Below are 11,537 nucleotides of genomic sequence, written 5' to 3'. Positions count from 1 at the left end.
GTGACCGGATCTTCAGCCACCCAATTTGCAAACAGAGACTGGTAGTATGACTAGTATCCACGGCCCTATACGTAGAATTGATGTGTTCTTTTTCTAATTTATTTTGTTACTATCCCTTCTACCCATAGAAAAAATAATTTAAGATGTATTAGTTTTCTATCAAATGTATAGATTCACCAAATGGTTTGCTTTGATCAACTACTTCAGTGTACAAAATGAACAAATATATTTATTTTTCCAAAGTCAGTATACTCATTAAAAGGTACTTTGTGATATCTTTAACCCTTGAAAATTTTGGGAAAAATAAAAAATATATTTAAAATTAATAAATTATTTTTAATCGTTTCTTTAAATTCATTTTATTTAATTTTAATTTTTATATAAAAAGTAAATAATTTTAAAATACATGAAATTATAACTTTTTTTTTTTTCAAAGGAATTTCAATAGCTCTGCAATCCACTACCAAAACAAGGTCCCCCACGTATCTAAGAGCTAAAAAGCTGGTTTAGCTAGTTTGGCCGGCCCCAAGGTACTCTTCCCAGGACCTGGTTCCCAGTTTAAAAAAGAGAGAGAGAACAAAGAAAAGGCGGAGAGACGCATACTCCAGATTTCTCATATTAGTAACAGGGAAAATTATCAGCTGAGACTGTATAATAATTTTAATACATCAATCCCAAGGGAAACAATAATTTGATCTGCAGCCGACAAAAAAGAACACATAAAAGGCAATGGACTACACTGACTATTGCACACTTAAAAAATCTCATTGCGTCTTCTACAGCCCATGCCCATGCCCATGCTCATCCCCACCATATACTAAACCCATTCCTTCCTCTCACTAGACACTCCCATAGAAGTGTTCAGAACCTCTCCCAACCCAGTTCAGAAACCTTCATTATAAAAACCAGCACTACCTACCTAACATAATGGTCAACAAAGGAAAACCAAATCTCAACACTCCTCACATCCACCAACGGGGTTGATGCTACCAAAAATGACCAAAATATTCAACTTTCCAGAGAGATCTCGATACCTTTTATTTTAGAAATCAAGCAGCAGCACTTTCTATGATTCTCACACTCCAGTTGATGTCCCGCTCGTGGGTTGTTTAGCCACATAAATTTGCTTCATCTTTGAGCTGGGGAAGTTCTTGTCTACACCCATGGTCTGGTTCCTTCCTTGGAAACCCATTCTGCGGTGGGACCATTCACCTCCTGAACCGTTCTTCTGAGAAACCACACCTCTCTGATAATTATACCCGGTAGAATGATTGTACTGCTGCCCAGATAAATTCTTCTGCTGAGATGATTGAGACTTTAAACCAGAACTTGCGGTCTGGCTGCTACTGCCGTTCTTGACAGCATCAGTCTTAACAGTATCGGCTATTGTGCTTCCCAATGTGCTCTTAGTGGCAATACTTGGGGTTGATGCTCCACCACAAGTGGAGATCGATGGGTCTACTAACCCTAGTTCATCAGGTAATTGGGTAACAGTCGCATCTGTTGCCACAGGAAAGCTATGGGCACCATCAGAGGGTGTCGAAGTTCTCGACTCAGGGAACCTGCTGGCTGTTAATGAGTGGTCGATGGTAGGCACTTGGTTGAATTGAGAAGGCAGCGCAGCATCAGCTTGTTGCTGTAATGGCAGCGAGAGAGGAACAGAGTGAAGAGGTGATGCAGGAACATGGGACCATCGAGCTTGCATTGGCATGTCAGGAGAGGACTGGGCACAAAAACATTTTGACTCCAAATATTAGTTGTATTGGGAAAACGGAACAATAAAAAAATATGGAATTGTCGTAGCAAAATCTTCTAGCACCAAAGGTCTCCTAAGCGGTAAAAATTTCCAGTGTACTACAAATTCTAGCAATAGAAAACATAATGCTCACTCCCAACTGAACTATACACCAAATCTATATTTACTGGAAAAGACTGACAGTCTGCAAGGGATTCAAAATCATCAAATCAATTGAGCAAGCCAAATCAGCTTAAGATTTCAAATATAGAGCAGACCTTTTACCTGGAAAGGAGAGACATCAAACATGGCCAAAGGAGATGCCATGGGCAGAAGTGGCGACCCAGGGGCAAGATGCTGGATGGGAGCAGGCATATTAGGTGGATTGCGCATTGCAGAAACCATATTCAAATTGTTCATGTCCCCATCACCTATCCCCATAGCAGAAGATGTAGGGTTGTGCTTCCAATCAGGCTGCTTTCCAGATGGGATATAGGTTGTACCCATGAAACTCAAGCCAACTTGTCCAAATTGTCCAACTGGAGCAAAATGGTTATAGACAACCATATGTGGTGGACCTTGAACCCCTGGAATACCCCCTGGCGGACTGATGAAAGGACCCGTGAACCCTGCTGGAGGACCATAGAATGAGTCCACACCAGAATGGCACTGTGGCCAGGCCCCGAGTGGCCCTGAACCTGATGCACTACTTTTCTGGGTCTGTGATTGGGTACCAACAGATTCATCATGTGGTCCAAAAGCAAAGATAGGACTGCCCATCATGGGGTTCATCTCGAAAACAGGAAATGGAGAAGGCTGGCCTCCAGGGAAATGTGAAAGCATCTGGCTTGAAGTATTCTGGGGACTTGGTAAAGCCGGCCACAAGGAGATTGGCGGGGTATCAACAGAAAGATCAGCTGGAAGAGCTACACTAAGAGACTCTTCAGCCCTTGATTGACTTGATAATTGTTGATCACCAGCCACACCTGCCACAGAGTAATACATTGTTAACACATTAAACATCTTAAAAATGGAAAATGCAAGATTCACCAGCTTTGGATGCAAGAAGTGTTTACCGCCTCCAGCTGTCCCATCAAGATCTGGAACTCCAAAACCTTTGGAATCGGTAACAGAGACAGAACATGCACCCAGCCCATTCCCAACAATTTCATCATTACTAATGGCTGCCACAGCAATGGCTGAAGCAGCCGCTTCAGCTTCAGCCTCACAATCTTCTAAATGAATGCAAGATTCATCCGTGTGCTTCTCTTTCTTGAAAAAGAGACCGCAATCATTCTCAGCTGAAGAAAGATCATGAGCAATCTGAATGTCTGACCTGCATGAACCTGGAGCACCAATGCCATGTGAAATGGCATGGCTGCTAGGGGGGAGAATTGTAGGAGAAGTGACTGCCCCTGAATCAGAAGACAGAAATCATTCAGAAGTCGGGCAATTTCAACTTGAAAAATACATACGCATATATACACAACAGTTTTTAGGAAGTAACTGCTCACCAAATTGAATTTTCTCCCCTGCAAGAAGGGAATTGATTGGGCTTACTGCAGAAGAAAATGTTTTGTCCTTTGTCAAGATGGATGATGATGGCATGCTTGGCTCACTAACTGAGGTAGTATGATCTCCAATAGAAGTAACATGTGTGTCAAATCGGGGAGGCTTCATAGCCTCATCAAGTTGGGTCTGTGTTAGGGCCATAACCTACAATATATGATTAAATTAGCTTAACATCATGAGCACATTTCATCCCCTCAGAAACCAGTAAAAACATTAAAAACAAATCAATCTCAACCAGGTTTTTATAATTCTAATGCTTTGCTTTCAACTCACACTCATGTAGAACCTATTTGAATATTACAACATGGGCTCTGTCCAGCAGCACACTGTACTCAGCCCACCAAATCTATAGACCATTTGTCCAGTTTAAGGAAGGAAAAACTTGTCACCAATCAGAAATCCAAGATGGGTTATCAAATTCTAAAAAATTTAGGATAAAGCAACATATTTTCCCAAAGCCAAAACTATGGATCTTGAAAAGCATTAAACTAATATATACCCTCGTCCTACTAAATGCTCAAACCAGCTCATGACATTGTATAAAGATCAAGAAAAATTTCTCCCACATATCTTACATGGAAATAAAAGAGCAGTAGAGCACCACTCTAGAAACCCGAACACAAGCCACCCATCCACACAGCTAACTTTAAAGAATAGCAGTACAAGGTGAGAACGAGACTGTTCTAAGAAACTGAAAATTTGAAGACTCAAAACAATGAAAAAGTAATTGTATAATATGATGATATGTAGAATTGTATGATATATGCATAAATGAGCAATTGTATAATATATGTATAATATAGTAATTGTGTATTATATGTGTAATATAGTAATTGTATAAATGAGTGAATGTGACCCCAGAATGCAACAACATGAAGATATGTAGAATTGTATAATACATACATACGTATGTATATATATATATATATATATATACACACACACACATATTTGTTTGTAGCAACAATTGTATGTTTGCAGATAAAAAACAAATGTATTTTGGCAAGCAAAAATAAAATAGCACTGCAGACCTGTTTATTAAGCCGTCCATTACCCCAAGAACCCAGAGATGTTGGGACATTATCCAGAACTGTATTCTTGGTATCAAATATCAAACTAGGCCCAATATTTTTTCCACCACTGGATATAACAGGGAGGGAGCTTGTCTGGAGGGACCTGTAAAAGAAGATATGAGAATTGTTTGTCTAGATTTATATAATTATGGCAGAGTCAAGTTTTTTTGAGCAATACTTAATAGGTTGGGATCTTATATCAGCCTGGGAATCAGTATTCACTGTTGGAGTACCAATTGGAGCCAAGGGTTGGGATATTATATTGCTGCTAAATCCTGTTGATACTTCACTGTTTGCCCGACCCTCTGCAACAGCAAAATCAGAATGAATGTTGTTTGTAGCTTCTCCACCCAATGGTGCAGAAATTTTATTTGAGTTGGTTGACACAACAGCACTCTGTGAAGTAGACCGAGGCTTCCGTGGCATCTGGCATAAAATAGTTAAGACAACATAATTAGGCAATATCAACTGCAACAACAGGACAAATAGATAGGAGTTAAGCTGAAGTAATTAAAACCTTGGCAACCCTAGACTTCGCCTTGATTTCTTTTTCTCTCTGCTCACGCCGATCATTGAGCATTTGTCTCTTTGATCTCACCTCAATGAAGTCATCTTCATCACTAGGTGCTTCTATGCCAGGTTGTTCAAAAACACGGACAATGCCACTTTGTAAAGGAGCATCGACATCTTCTCCAGCACAAATGTTGCTCCTTTTCAAGTTCCCCTCTCCAGAACGTGATGAACTCTGATTCTTAGTTAAAGCTTCTTTTCCAATTCCTTTCTCAGCCCTACCTACAGGATCAACTTCACGCGAAATAATAGGACCTGAGCTCTCAGATTCAAAGGTGTGTTTCAATGGTTTATTCAACACAGCTCCCTTCTTAGACCCAGTCCTTGAAGATATTCCTGCACCCCTTCCACTGATATTTGACTTATCATCTAAGCCAGAGTGGTTAGATGAAACCATGCCTGATGATTGCCTCCTATCAGGATTTTCACGTACTCGAAACTCAGTGCGCTGGATACGTCGAGGTTTCCTCTGAAATCCACCAGAATCTGCCCGAGAAGACTCAGGAACTGGAAATGATGATCTTGGCCCAGAATTCTTAACTGTAAACATATATTTTCTGCCTTTGCCAGCAGATATTGGGCCCTGAGCCTTTGACCCACTTAAATCTCTCTCCCTTGAAAAAGATTGGGATGATGTGGATCCATTTTGTGGCAGGCCTTCAGATTCTCTGGCATTGGACAAGGAAATGTAGTTTTTTTTAACTGTTTCATGGTGCCCTTGATCTGTCACCTGGAGTCCTAATTCATACCTACTACTGTTTTCAACAATATGGGACATATCAGCTTGGGCATGACTTGTCATAACATTACAGTCTGCACTTACTCTCAGGGGCAATGACTTTACTTCTTTTGATGCATTGTCCTGTGGCAGATCCAAGTTCCTTGGAACAAGACCAAGTTGACTATCCATTGGAAGGGACACTATGTCAATCTTAGTGTTTTGAATGGCTTGAACAGGAATAGAACCTCCAGGATTCTGATTGGCAGTAAAATGGGCAGGGACATTGGGCTGAACAAAAGACATTGATTGAGGAGCCAGTGGTAGAATTCCCTGGGAGATAGGTGATGTATACCTGAGTTGACCAAACTGGAAGAGAGGAGGCTGTGATGGGTGTATATGGGTAAGTGATGGACCAACTTGGGGATGTAGATGGAGAGGCATCTGTATGGAGCCAATCTGTATTGCAGGGACTGGAGATGGTATCAGAGAAGGACCAGAGAACAACCCAAACTGGAGCTTAACAGGCAACTCAGCCTGACCTGGAGCAGCAGATACAGTAGACGTAACAGCCTTCCCAGATGAGGAATGCATGGCCACATTAACAGAAGAGGGAGCAGGATGCAGTGAAGTCTGACTAGAACTAATAGAAGCATCCACAGAATTCAAAACATCAGATGCCACCAAGGTATGAGGACCATTAACCGGCTGTATGACTAAATCTTGGATTGCCTTTCCTGCGTCCTCGCCCCTCCTGCCAGAACCATCAATGCTCACTTGAGGAGAACCATCAGTAAGTTGAGGGCTTTGTCCTTCATGTATCCCACCAAAAGCACCTTGTTCCTCTACAGTACCAAGAGAAACCTTTGGTAGCATAAATGTGCTTTCTTCATTTCCTGAACTTCTCTCAAACTCATCACTTGGCATTCTAACTTCAACACCCTCATCCAAGCCCAAGACCAAGTTGTCTACCGTGTGGGGAGAGCCTTTCTCTCCTAAATGCATATCCTCCAACTCCTTGGTCAGGTTAATATGCTCATCTGCTTCATGAACTTCATCTTCTTCATGGTAGCCCTCTTCATCCTCATCATATTCTTCTTGCTCCTGCAACTGTTCATTATTATCAATGGACCATTCCTCATCATCAGCAGTAGAGATGGAACTTGAGGCTGTCATCATGTTCTCTTTGCCACCTTTGGTACTTAAAACAACCTGTTCATTCCCTGACAGAGGTATTTCTTTGCCTTCTGTAGTGGATGGTAACATGGAAGAATCCCCTGATTCATCCAAATCATCATGAGAGAGATGAGTTGGAGAGGTAGGGGGACTTGAAACAGATAGGGACGATTGCGAGTCACACCTTGGTGTAGCGTTCCTCTCCAATTTCTGCTCCTCAGTCTCAGCCTTCTCTCTCTGGATATCAATTATTTCAGATTGTTCATGCTTCTCCTGGTGAGCACTATTATCATATCCTGTCTGCATAGTAGGTTCATTTCTCGCATCGTACTGCATTTCACTATCTGGGAAAGTAGAAGGACCAGGGCGTTCATTTTCACCTCTGTAGGACATTTTGTGCATGGAGGCTAGTGATGGAGGGGGGAGAACACGAGGCTGTCTCATGGAATAGCGCGACCTACCAAAGGAATAAAGTTCATCTGAATCAGAGTTTTGATACATCCGTTCTAAGTAAGGAGGATGAAGATGGCCACGAGAAGGACCCTGCCCCCATCCAACATCACCAAACTTTTCTCCAATATTATCATGAAATTCCGAATCAATCTCTACGTTTCTGCCATAATGGTCTCCATCCCCAGAGAGGTTCCACCTATGCCCTTTTGCATGTGTATAATCATCTACTTGATGATCTGTCATCCCACCTTTATAATAACTTCTTGATGACATGAACCCACCTCCTCCATAGAACTCTTTCCTAGAATATCCTCTACCACCAGCAGATGCATCAGGTCTGGGACTCTGGTGACCATTCTCCTGGTCTTGTGGGAGGAAGGCTGAACTATTTCCATTCTCAACTGCATCCCTTCTCCATGAATTAATAGATTTGCCTCTGTCCAAAATAGGAGAAGAAATCTCTCTAGAAGAGATAGGCCTAGACCCCACATTGAATGATCTACCAAGACTAGAAGAATCTGAGGATGCTGAAGTTGTGATTCTCTCCACCAATCTCTCTCCATCATCCCAATCACCAAGATCTGCCTTTGTTCCTTTCATCCCCACTAACATTTTTTCATCAGCAATGGCAGCAGAAAAATTGTCCTCTTTTGACATTTCAGCCTGTCTTCTAGCAATCTTTGCCTCCAATTCCATAAGTTTTTGCTTAGCTGCCTGTTTTCTCCTCTCTTCCTCCACAAGAATTCTCCTTTTCTCCTCTTCTCTAGCTATCTTTTGCTCTTCAGCTCGGCGTACAGCTTCTACTCGGTCCTGTTCTGCTCTCCAAGCAGCTTGTCTGGCTTCTTCCTCCAGTTTCCTCTGCTGCTCTTCCTGCTCCCTAGCCAAACGTGCCCGCTCCTCTTCTTCTCTGCGAGCAAGCTCCATAGCTCTTTCTTGTTCTTCAATGATCTTCTGCCGCTCCATTTCTTGCATCTTTTGAACTCTCTCAAGTTCAGCCTCAAAAGATTCCCTAACAGGGTCATGGAAATCAGTCGGTTTAGCCACTTCTTTCTTCCGCTTAACTAACCCAACAAGACCCCCAGAAAAGGGATCCCGCCCATCAAAACCAGTAGAACCATAATCCTTCAGGAAAGGGTCCTCCAAATAAGGTTTTTCATTCTTCACAAATGAACGCTTCTCCCTTCCAAAATTGAGTATTGGGTCATTCATATGAAGACTCTTACCACCCAGAGAGAATGAAGACTTTGATATAGAGCTATTCTGGAAAGCATCACCTCTATATCTATTGTTGTGTTCATTGCCATGCCGATCACGCATATTCCGTTCTGCACCTCGACTACTAAATGATTCCATATTATGGTTCCAGTGCTGTTTTCCACCTTGTCCATACCCCATATCCCTCCTTCCCAATGCAGAGTCTCGATTTGCAGAGACTACACTAAAATCATCTCGACTATTTTCTAGCAGTGGTGATGGCGCATACTTGTTATTCTCTTTGCTTGTTTCTCGGTTCATACTAGATGGTCTTGCACCAAAGCCACCCCTGTCATTTCCAACTTCTTGGGAGCTAAATCCGTCTTTTGGAAGTGGGGAAGAAGTTCTCCAAGAGTTTCCTTCATAACCATCTCTACTTGGAGTTCTTACATAACCATCCCTACTGGGAGTTCTTACATCTCTGCCATAAGGGTCCAATTTAGGGACTTCACTGGAATAAACCTTTCCAGCTTCATTGTCACGCTGACCCCATCTGTCAAAAACATTATGAGCTGGTTTGTGTGGTAAAACACCACTCCTGGGCATATCAAAGTCTCTATCCCAATAGGCTTCAGTTTTAGAAAAGCCATGATCTCTAGCCCGCTCTGTGAATCCATGACCTGTATCACGTTCATCATCAGCCCAATCAGATCTCGGGTTCAAACGAACTAGAGGTAATGGACCAGGAAAGTAATCATCCTGCTTCCTAGTTAGCTCAGTTTTGCAGGAACTGCCCAAGCCATGACCTTCATGATTCTCTTTCAACCTATTGCCATCATTATGATGAGAAGGTTGCACCTGAGGGCGCATGTCAACAAGCAAGCTTAAATGGTCACTTTCCCTCTGCTCATTAGATAACTCCTCACTCAGAACATGCTTCTGTTTCTGATTTTGACCATCCTTTGGCTTCTGTGCAGGTCCAGATGTGGTAGGCAAAGCGGCCTGCAATGAAGGAAAATCCTCACCCCTCAGAACCACAGCTTTCTCCACAGACGGAAAAGCTCGAGATGCAGCAGATATTGGGGGCACCAGTGTGCCTGATCGAGCAGAAGGAGGCATATAAACACCACTCCCCCTAGTCGCCCCATCTACACTATGCAGACCCTGGTCCACATTGTCAACTGCCTGAGCTTCACTTCCTGATCTGCCAAATAAGTGATGATCACCTCCCCCATCTTTCTCTTGCAGGGCAACAGTCCCCGGTTTTGTCCATCCCATTCCAGAAGAAGTGGGTCTAGACCCATTACCTGAACCGCTGCCACCCGATTGCCCACTACCCAAACCTGAAGAATCGAACCGCTCATGCTCCTTCCTCAGAGAAGGCAGATTCAAGGGGGGTGGAACAGAAAGCTTCGGCCCAATCTTCTGCATATTCCGAGACCTCGATAGCACCACCATCCCTCCGCCACCACCATGACTACCAGTTCGAGTTCTGTTGGATCCATAAGAGCTCTGATGAGGTGGATGAGGAGGCTGACCATATGATTTGTTTAAATTCACTGACACAAACTTGCTCCCGACTCCATGATTGGCCATCGCACAATCCCACCCGAACTCTTCTCCTCGCGGCGGATCCCAATCTCCGCCAACGCATCAAAACCCTAACCCTAATTTTATTTTCACGTTAAATTGCCGTACCAAATCCAATCAACAGATCTCGCAGTAATTGATCAAAAATTAAAACCCTAGAAACTCCTCTCCAACTCCAACCCTGATCAACAAACAATAAAATGAAATTACCAATAAAAACCCATCTCCGTTGCAAGATTTGATTAAAAAAAACCAATAAATAAATTTAAAAAATGATGAAACTCAAAAATGATCATTTGCGTCATTAAGGTTTGGATGCGTTTGCAACTTATACGAAAATAAATTAAAAACGAAAATAAAAACACAAACGAAAAAACGTGGGATGGAGAGCTGACCTTTGGTAAGCGGAAGATCGGATGGACGGCGGCGATTAACCTGCGCCGTTGAGGAATGAATATGGGAGGAGTGACAACGTCAGAGAAGCCCTACTCTAGCCGGAGTAGAAGAGAGAGAAACTTTATTAGAATTTAGAACTATACGAGCCTGCTTCCCTTTATTTTTCTGTATTTCTAATTACCTCCCTATATTTCTCTATTTTTTGACTTTTGTGTCCACCACGTCGATTATCCATGTCTCGCGCTCGCATTTCTTCATTCCTAGTATTTATTTAGGACGACATTTTTAAGGTTTTAGAATAATCAAATCTTATTTTACGTAGAATGGTAAGATAGTAAATACAATATCTTAATATTTTATATCTAATTTCTTTACTAATAATATCATAGCATGTCCAATAACATTCATTATAAAGAGACGTTTATTATTAATTAAATCGAATGCAATAATATAATCTCTTTCAAGATTCCGGATCACCTTAAATTGCAGTTTGTTTTTACGTAATTTCAATTCACTAAAATTGTAATTAAAATAAAATAAAATAATTAATTAACAATTATTTCTAAGTTTTTTTTTTTGTATTTTTTTATGATGTGTAAATATAAAAGCATATCGAGCATAGTTAAAATCACATATTACACAAATTAAATAAATAAATTATATTAAGGTTATATTTTGTCAAAGTAAAACAATAGAAAAAATAAAGAAAATATGTATTTTTTTAAGATATTTTTAATAAATAAATTATAATAAAAATATATACAATTTCTTAGGTATTTTCAAATTTTATCTTATAAAATTTGTTATTATTCAAAAATATAACATGTAATAGATAAGAAATAAGATAACAAATCATATTTTATATTTGGTTAATGATATAATGTCACGCCCCAAGACCCACTCCAAGGGCGTGACGGTCATTTCACACCTCAAACCCGAAGGCTTAAAGTATAATCTGACCCAAACAATCATATTGTAACTGGATGTTACCAATTACCAAATACCTGTTCAGAGTAGCAGAACAAAATCTAAAATCCTCAAATTCAATTTCCAAATAACT

General features: G+C 41.1%; 1 protein-coding gene across 1 annotated transcript; it reads right to left on the bottom strand.

Moving 5' to 3' along the window:
- Nucleotides 1-579: 579 nt before the first annotated feature.
- Nucleotides 580-10,606, bottom strand: LOC117918377. Its single transcript, XM_034834981.1, has 8 exons — nucleotides 10,477-10,606; nucleotides 4,898-10,262; nucleotides 4,559-4,806; nucleotides 4,339-4,483; nucleotides 3,250-3,451; nucleotides 2,812-3,150; nucleotides 2,021-2,721; nucleotides 580-1,723 (listed from the first exon to the last, which is right to left on the bottom strand). Exons 2-8 carry the CDS (start codon nucleotides 10,085-10,087, stop codon nucleotides 1,076-1,078), a joined length of 7,473 nt encoding a protein of 2,490 aa, XP_034690872.1. The 5' UTR covers nucleotides 10,088-10,262; nucleotides 10,477-10,606; the 3' UTR covers nucleotides 580-1,075.
- Between the last annotated feature and the right edge of the window lie 931 nt (nucleotides 10,607-11,537).

The sequence above is a fragment of the Vitis riparia genome, chromosome 7 (assembly GCF_004353265.1).
Source record: "Vitis riparia cultivar Riparia Gloire de Montpellier isolate 1030 chromosome 7, EGFV_Vit.rip_1.0, whole genome shotgun sequence".
NCBI lineage: Eukaryota > Viridiplantae > Streptophyta > Magnoliopsida > Vitales > Vitaceae > Vitis > Vitis riparia.
This window is presented reverse-complemented; position numbering and strand designations above follow the sequence as displayed.

Coding starts and splice junctions, on each gene's coding strand:
- LOC117918377 (XM_034834981.1), bottom strand. CDS start 10,087: ATGGCCAATCATGGAGTCGGGAGCAAGTTTGTGTCAGTGAATTTAAAC. Junction 4,807..4,897: donor CGAAGTCTAGGGTTGCCAAG/GTTTTAATTACT, acceptor ATTTTATGCCAG/ATGCCACGGAAGCCTCGGTC. Junction 1,724..2,020: donor TTGATGTCTCTCCTTTCCAG/GTAAAAGGTCTG, acceptor TTTTGTGCCCAG/TCCTCTCCTGACATGCCAAT.